This window comes from Ipomoea triloba, chromosome 13 (genome assembly GCF_003576645.1).
Source record: "Ipomoea triloba cultivar NCNSP0323 chromosome 13, ASM357664v1".
Lineage (NCBI taxonomy): Eukaryota > Viridiplantae > Streptophyta > Magnoliopsida > Solanales > Convolvulaceae > Ipomoea > Ipomoea triloba.
In genome coordinates, this window is record NC_044928.1 from 14,790,323 (window position 1) to 14,799,175 (window position 8,853).

Genomic DNA, 8,853 nt, shown 5'->3' on the forward strand with positions numbered 1-8,853 from the left:
GAAGAAAAGACGGCATTCGTCACCCCGGATGGCATATATTGTTATAGAGTCATGGCTTTCGGCCTAAAAAATTCGGGCGCCACCTTTACCCGCATGGTGGCAGAAGTAATCAAGAACTTACTTGGCAATATCATGGAAGCCTACGTCGACGATATGCTAGTAAAAAGCAAGGAGGCCTCGACCCATTCGGAGTATCTAGCCAGGTGTTTCGAAATCATGAAGCAGAAGAACCTACGCCTAAACCCAAAAAAAATGCGCATTCGCAGTGAAGGGAGGAAAATTTTTGGTCTTCATGGTCACTCATAGGGGAATCAAGGTCAATCCTAAAAAGGCGCAGAGCATCCTGCAGATGAAACACCCCACCACAGTAAAGGAGGTCCAGCGACTGAACGCGAAGTTGGCTGCACTGAGCAGATTCATGTCAAAACTGGCGGAAAAATCACTGCCCTTCTTCTAGGTGATGAAACAGAAAAATGGTTTCACTTGGACCCCTGAATGCCAAGAGGCCTGCGAACAATTCAAAGCATACCTAGCATCGGCACCCGTCCTGTTGAAGCCAGAGAAAGGCGAGGTGTTATATGTATATTTGGGGGTAGCGCCAACCGCCATCGGCTCGGTACTAGTGAGGGAGAAAACGGGAGTCCAAAAGCCCATCTATTACGTGAGCAAAGCCCTGCACGACGTCGAGCTTAGATACACTCCCCTTGAAAAGACGGTGTACGCCTTCATCCGAACCGTACGGAAATTGGTGTACTACTTTCAGGCGCACCACGTGGTAGTTCTAACAAACCAACCCTTAGGGTCGATCCTAAGAAATTAGGTGTCCTCGGGCCGGATGGTGAAGTGGGCGATGGAACTCACCCAGTATAGCCTGGAATACCGCCCACGAGCGGCTATAAAAGGTCAAGCATTGGTAGACTTCATAGTGGAATGCACCATCCCTGACGAGCCAGGCCAATCAAACAGGAAGCACAGAGACTGAGAAATGTACACTGACGGGGCGTCTAGTAAGAGGGGATGCGGGGGCGGGGCAGTACTTATATCCCCAGAAGGCTTTAAGGCTTACCAGGCCTTTAGATTTAACTTTCAGGTATCCAACAACGAAGCAGAATACGAAGCCTTGATAGGAGGGCTGAAATTGGCCAGAGCACTCCAAGTGAGTAGCCTGACGATCCGATCTGACTCTAGGCTCGTGGTGGGCCACGTCAACAACCAATTCGAAACTCGAGAGAACCAGATGAGACAGTATAAGGAAGTGGTACAAAGGTTATTGGCCGATTTCGAGCGATGGGAGTTGGTTCAGATCCCCAGAGCAGATAACGGAGAAGCCGACCTCCTATCTCGAGTCATGCAAGGCTTGGATGACCATTTGGGATATGTCTCCCTAATAATCACCACTGTTGACATAAGCACGCCCAGCATCGAGAGGGAAGAAATATGGGTCATCCACCCCACCCCGGACGAATGGATGAAAGAAATGATTCTTTATAAAAAGCACGGGACTACCCCAAACGACCCGACGAGGGCGCGTAAAGTGATGACAATGGCCCCGTCGTACCAAATAATAGATGGCAACCTGTTTAAACTATCCTTCGGGGGGCCGCTACTCCGCTGCCTAACTAAGGCCGAGGCAGACAAGTTACTCACCGAGATGCACGAAGGGGTCTACGCGGCCCACCAGGGTGCCCAGACCTTGGCCCGAAAAATCATCCTCCAGGGGTATTATTGGCCTCGCCTAAGGGCTGATTGCCTAGAGTATGTGAAGAAGTGCCCCGCATGCCAACACTTCGCAATACTCCCGGGGCGACCGGCCTCTTAGTATACCCCAGTGACATCCGCCATCCCCTTTGCGCATTGGGGTATCGATCTGCTAGGGCCTTTTCCCAGGGGCGTGGGCGGCCTGAAGTTCATAGTAGTGGCAGTGGACTACTTCACCAAGTGGGTGGAGGCTGAACCCCTCGCCTCGATCACGGAATATCAATGCCGAAAGTTCGTGTGGAAGCACATATTCACAAGGTTTGGGGTACCTCTACAAATCGTATTGGACAACGGGAAACAATTCGACAACAAAAACTTCGCTCGCTTCTGCGCATACTATGGGGTGGAACACGTCAAGGCAGCAGTAGCATACCCCCAAGCTAATGGGCAAGTAGAAAATGTGAACCGTACCCTCCTAGACGGCATAAAAAAGAGAGTAGAAACCGTAGGATCCGCATGGTACGAGGAGTTGCCCACTATACTATGGGCATACAGAACCACCCCTAGAAAGGCCACTGGTGAAACCCCCTTCTCCTTGACATATGGGTGCGAGGCTCGAAACCCTTTAGAATCCGCCATACCCACCGAAAGAAGCGAGCTTTACCAGCCTGGGTAGAATGAGGAAAGCATGAGAGTCGAGTTAAGCCTTTTGGAAGAGAGGAGGGAGACGGTTGGCCGAAATATGGCTGCATATCAAAGAACGGTAAAGCGTTACCAAGATTCGCGGGCACGACCGAGGGACCTCCAGGAGGGTGATCTAGTCTTACGCAGAAGGGAGGCCAGTAAACCCCTACAAGGCGGCAAATTGGCACAAAATTGGGAAGGACCATATAGGATTCGCCAGGTGGTACGGGAAAACACTTACAAATTGGAGATAATGCAAAGGGTCCCAATCGACCGGGTGTGGAATTCCCACCACCTGAAGAAGTTCTTCCAATAGAAGAACAAACAAGGTAAATAACTGTACAGGCCATTTACTCGGAATTGATCCGAGATAGGTACTTGGAAAGTTCTCTCACCTTAATGTGCAAATTGCAATAAAAAGCGCGCCAATGTGCTAGACGACCCCGGCGCACAGATGGTATGGTCTCGCATTGCTTCGAGCCAGCCCATATGTCCTGGCATTCCTCTATTTTAATAAATTTCCTCTTCTACTTCAAAATTTCCTCTTTTACTTCAATAAACAAATCGATCCAACGCGCACCTCCGGCGCGAGCCGTGTGGGTTACCCACAGGTCACAATTAACCCGCAGGATGGTTAATAAGGTGAATGGGGCGTGTGGGTTTGCGACACTTGGAGGCAACCCACATGCGCGCATCAGACCCGCAGGGTAGGCGGTCCATGCGCTGGTTAATAAAGTGAATGGGGCGTGTGGGTTTGCGACGCTTGGAGGCAACCCACATGCGCGCATCGGACCCGCAGGGTAGACGGTCCATGCGCTGGTTAATAAGGTGAATGGGGGGTGTGGGTTTGCGACGCTTGGAGGCAACCCACATGCGCGCATCGGACCCGCAGGGTAGGCGGTCCTAGTTAATGAGGCGAGTGGGGCGTGTGAGTTGCGTTGCTTGGAGGCAATCCACATGCGCGCATCGGACCCGCAGGGTAAGCGGTCCATGCGCTGGTTAATGAGTCGAGTGGGGCGTGTGAGTTGCATTGCTTGGAGGCAACCCACACGTGCGTACTGGACCCGCTAATGAGGCGTCGCATTGTTGAAAAAAAAAGTCCATTACTTGCGAGAATGTTTAGTAGTTCATGGCACGAACTAAAATACGCGGAATACAATGAACTAACAAGCAAATAAGCAAAATAACATCTAAGCTAGAGGAAAGCTAGAAAAATGATCCCTACGGAGCTGCAGAACCTGCTGCTGACCCTGAGAAACCAGACCCGGAGGTGAAGTGGAGACTCAATGACGGATCCACACTCCCAACGGCACTGGAGCCTCCAACGGGATCCGACGGTAAAGCCACAGATGATGTCCCCCCGGCTCTCTCTAGGCTCATAAGAAAACCATCCACAGGAGTAGTAGTGGACGCGGGCATGACGAGAGCGGGAGGACGACGGAGAGGAAGATACACTGGCAACTTCCACCCCGCGATGCTGAAAGAAGTGAAACGGCGACGAAACTTGCCATACAACTGGTCCTGCATCTCTCGCTGCCCTAAGTAAAAGGCCGCCTCGCACTCTCGCACGACCCTCGCGTGCCCTTCGTCAGTATCTCGCAACCAAACTTCTGCCACGGGCCCCATGGCAGACTTACCCCCCGCAGTCACCGCCCACTCCTGGAGGACCTGCACGAGAGGTGGGCCTAAGTAGGCCTGATAATCTTGCGCATCGTACCATCCGGACATGGCATCCACCATAGCCTGACCAGAACGATCAGGAGAAGACAACCAATACCTTAGCAGACCCGGCATACGCTAGCAAGCATAATCGTCAACTGCGCGATAGAAATCCTCCGTCCCCTACCAATCCTCTATGGCATGCTCCAAAGCATGAGTGTGGGCAACCTGCTGCTTCTCGTGTTCACCCTGAAGAGTCGAGTGAGCAAGCTGTAAAGCTGTGTTGGGAGTCTTGAGTGCATCCTGTTAAATGTGGGAAAGGAAGGTAGAAAGAAGTAATCTATTTAACTGCTTTACTGTACATGGCTTACACTTATTTATACACATAGGGAAAAGACTACTGCCACATAATTCAAAAGAAGGAAAGGAAAGGTGGGGAGGAAAGATAGCTAACAGCCCTTATTTATCTAACACTCTCCCTCAAGTTGGAGCATAAATATTAATCATGCCCAACTTGTTACAAATAAATTCAACCCTGACCCTACTAAGACCTTTAGTGAACAAATCTGCCAATTGATCACCGCTTCGAACATGAACGGTTGAAAGTAACCCCTGTTGAACCTTGTGGCAATCTACCTCAATGTGCTTAGTGCGTTCATGAAACACCGGATTATTTGAAATATGTATAGCCGCTTTATTGTCACACCACAGAGGAACTAGTTTACTCACCTCTACACCAATCTCCCCAAGAACATTACACATCCATGTTACTTCACATGCGACGTGAGCCATCACCCTATACTCAGATTCTGCACTCGAACGAGACACAACATTCTGCTTCTTACTCTTCCACGAGACCAGATTGCCACCAAAGAACACACAATATCCAGTCGTGGACCTCCTGTCACTTGGTGACCCAGCCCAATCAGCGTCAGAAAAAGCTTCTACCCTCACATGCCCATGGCTGGCATATAAGATTCCTTTCCCAGGAGCACCTTTAACCCTCACATGCCCAGCTTCCCAATGAAGTTTAGTAGGGGATGCCAAAAACTGACTTACCACACTTACAGGAAAGGAAATATCAGGACGAGTGATAGTTAGATAGTTCAACTTACCAACCAGTCTCCTATACCTCTCTGGTCTTCAAGAAGCTCCCCCTCGCCAGCTATAAGTTTCACACTTTGGTCCATAGGAGTCTCACAAGGCTTGGACCCTAACAACCCAGAGTGTTCAAGTAAATCTAGCACATATTTCCGTTGCGACAGAAATATGCCTTTCTTAGAACGAACCACTTCAATCCCAAGGAAGTACTTCAACATCCCCAAATCTTTCGTATGGAATTTCTCTTTAAGAAAAGACTTGAGCGCATCAACTCCTTTGGCATCATCACCTGTTATCACTATATCATCAACGTAGACAATTAACAAAATACTGCCATGGTTAGAGTGCTTATAAAACAAAGTATGATCATAGGAACTACGGCACATGCCAAACTCAGTGATTGCACTACTGAACCTCCCAAACCACGCTCTCGGAGACTGCTTTAACCCATACAATGACTTCCTTAGCCTACACACCTTCCCGTTCTCCCCTTGAGCAACAAACCTAGGTGGTTGCTCCATATAGAATTCTTCAACCAAATCACCATGTAAAAAGGCATTCTTAACATCTAACTGATATAACGGCCATCCGTTAACAGCAGCTAGAGAAATAAAAATCCGCACAAAAGTCAACTTAGCAACTGGTGAGAAGGTTTCTGTGTAATCAATTCCATACGTCTGTGCATACCCTTTCGCTACCAGGCGCACTTTAAGTCGAGCCACTGAACCATCGGGGTTTGTCTTGACAACATAAACCCATTTACAACCAATTGCAGCTTTTCCGGCCGGGAGATGGACCAGATCCCAAGTGTGATTATGTTCCAATGCTGCCATTTCCTCTTCCATAGCAGATCTCCACTCATCATGAGACATTGCCTAGCACAACGTTTTAGGAACAGACACAGAATCTAGCTGGGATATAAAAGTACGGGAAGACTCTGACAAATGACCGTAGAAAACATATGATGGAAGGGGATGACAACAACTACGTTTACCTTTCCGTATGGCAATCGGGGGTTATTGATCATTTGACGGAGGAGGATTCTCTTCGCCCACTACCGGTGCGACCACATCTCGGGGTCGCCGAGAGTACACTTGCGTAACAGGTGGTATCTCCCTAGAAACAGACTCCGTTGTAGGAACAGCAATAGTAATGGTATACACAAGAAAATCATCTTCTAATACTGGGGTCGTATTCCCGGTAATACTGTCAGGAAACACAATGCCCTCAAAGAAAGTGACATCGGTGGAAACCAAATACCTACCCAAATCAGGAGAGTAACACCTATACCCTTTCTGAGTCCGAGAATATCCCAAAAAGACACACTTGAGTGATTTAGGATCAAGTTTCCCCCTTAGTGGACGAACATCCTGCACGAAACATTTACATCCGAAAACTTTGGGGGGTAAGGAAAATAAAGACTTGGATGGATACACAACTGAATACGGGACTCGACCTTGGAGTATAGAGGAATGCATCCTGTTAATGTAGAAACAAGCAGTGTGAACAGCATCTGCCAAAAACACTTTAGGTACTTTCATCTGAAACAAAAGAGCATGGGCAATTTCCAACAAATGGCGATTCTTTCTCTCTGCAACACCATTTTGTTTGGGTGTGTAACTACACGAGGTTTGATGAATAATGTCATTTTGACTCATAAAGCTAGAAAACGACTTAAGGAGGTATTCTCGAGCATTGTCACTTCTCAAACACTGTATAGTTTTATGAGTTTATTACCGAAATGGTCCCTCGACTATTGCAAAATTACCAATTTGGTCCTCAGCAATTTTTCGTACCCAATTAAGTCCCTCGACTTTGAAAATTTTAACTAATTTGGTCCTCCGTTTATTACGCCGTTAAAAATCCGTTAAAATCGGGACCAAATTGGTAATTTTGCTGTAGTCAAGGGACCAAATTGGTAATTTTACTATAGTCAAGGGACCATTTCAGTGAAAAATTAATTACCAATTTGGTACCTTGACTACAGTAAAATCACCAATTTGGTCCCTTGACTATAGCAAAATTACCAATTTGGTCCCAATTTAACGGATGTTTAACGGCAAAATAAATGGAGGACCAAATTAGTTAAAATTTTCAAAGTTGAGGGACTTAATTGGGCACGAAAAATTGTCGAGGACCAAATTGGTAATTTTGCAATAGTCGAGGGACCATTTCGGTAATAAACTCTAGTTTTATTAAACTGAGTTCTAATCTCAGCACAAAAATTTTGAAAGATACCAAACAACTCATCCCTAGATTTCATGAAATACAACCATGTACATCTAGAGAAATCATCAACAAACGTTACAAAATACCTGAAACCACTTTTGGACGTGACTCGACACGGCCCCCACACATCAGAATGAACCAATTCAAATAAGGAGTCTACTCTATTATTTACCCGATGAATATATGGGACACGATGATGTTTTGCAAACTCACATTACTCACATTGCAAAACATTCACAGACTCTAAACCAGGACACATCTTCTTTAAGGTTGACAGGGACGGATGACCATACCGACAGTGCAGCTGAAAGGGGGAAACAACGCTCGCCAAGCCTATAGGTTTATTCTCAAGAGACGTAGACTGTTCTAAGACATACAAGCCGCCAACCTCCTTCCCCTTACCAATAATCCTCCTCGTCAAAAGATCCTGGAATAGACAGTAGCCAGGAAAGAACACAACAGATAAATTTAGGTCACGAGTAATTTGGCTAATAGAAAGCAAACTGAAAGGGAACTTTGGGAGATATAACACAGAAGTAAGGGGTAAAGACGGAGTTGCAAACATACTACCCTTACCCATTACATTGGCTATAGACCCATCTGCTAGAGTAATAGTATGACCAGAAGTTATGGGTAGACATGTAGAAAGAACACAAGAATTACCTGTCATATGCTCAGAAGCTCCTGAGTCAATGACCCACTGTCGAGATGTAGAAGAAACACAAGCAACTGGATTACCTGTTTGGACAAACGTTGCGCAGGAAGACGTTTCATTAGTCGGAGACTGCGAGGAAGAGGAAATCTTCGTTTGGTTGTACTTAGCAAATTCTTCATCTTTCATCACCACCACATGACCTTCTGACGCGGAAGCAGTGCTAGCAACCACTTGTTGCCTCGGTGGCTTAGGACATTGATTTCGAAAGTGTCCCAAATCTCCACAGTTAAAACAAACCCGTGGGCTTCCACGTCCTCCACGTCCTCTCCAAGAACCCCCACGTCCTCGGTAGCGATTGTTACCTCCTCCTTGGCCATAGCTCTCACTAGTGTTCCCTCCGTGTGACACGAGGGCATTCAGATCAACACCACCTCCTTGTGCCATAAAAACATTCTTCTCATGGAGCTCTGTTGAACCAGTACTTCCCGATGCATTTTGAAGCATGGAAAATACCTAACCAGTACTTCCCGATGCATTTTGAAGCATGGAAAATACCTGATCCAAAGACTCCGATGCATTTTGAAGCATGGAAAATACCTGATCCAAAGACTCTAAGTCATTTTGAAGCATGGAAAATACCTGATCCAAAGACTCTAAGTCCTTTTGAAGCATGGAAAATACCTGATCCAAAGACTCTAAGTCCTTATTCCCCAATAGTTGGGACTTAAGGACGTCATATTCTTTATCTAATCCACATATCTAACTAAAAACAAGTAATTTGTCACGTTGCCGTTTCATTTCATCCAAATCAGTTGTTAATGGCATAG

General features: G+C 46.8%; 1 protein-coding gene across 1 annotated transcript; it reads left to right on the forward strand.

Moving 5' to 3' along the window:
* The first annotated feature begins 985 nt into the window (after positions 1 to 985).
* Positions 986 to 2,374, forward strand: LOC116001239. Its single transcript, XM_031241128.1, has 2 exons — positions 986 to 1,755; positions 1,888 to 2,374. The coding sequence occupies exons 1-2, from the start codon at positions 986 to 988 to the stop codon at positions 2,372 to 2,374; spliced, it is 1,257 nt and encodes a 418-aa protein (XP_031096988.1).
* Positions 2,375 to 8,853: the final 6,479 nt, after the last annotated feature.

Excerpts from the sequence above, each read along its gene's own strand:
- LOC116001239 (XM_031241128.1), top strand. The coding sequence starts at position 986 with ATGTACACTGACGGGGCGTCTAGTAAGAGGGGATGCGGGGGCGGGGCA. Across the intron at positions 1,756-1,887 it reads CTAAGGGCTGATTGCCTAGA|GGGCGTGGGCGGCCTGAAGT; the intron begins GTATGTGAAGAA and ends GCCTTTTCCCAG.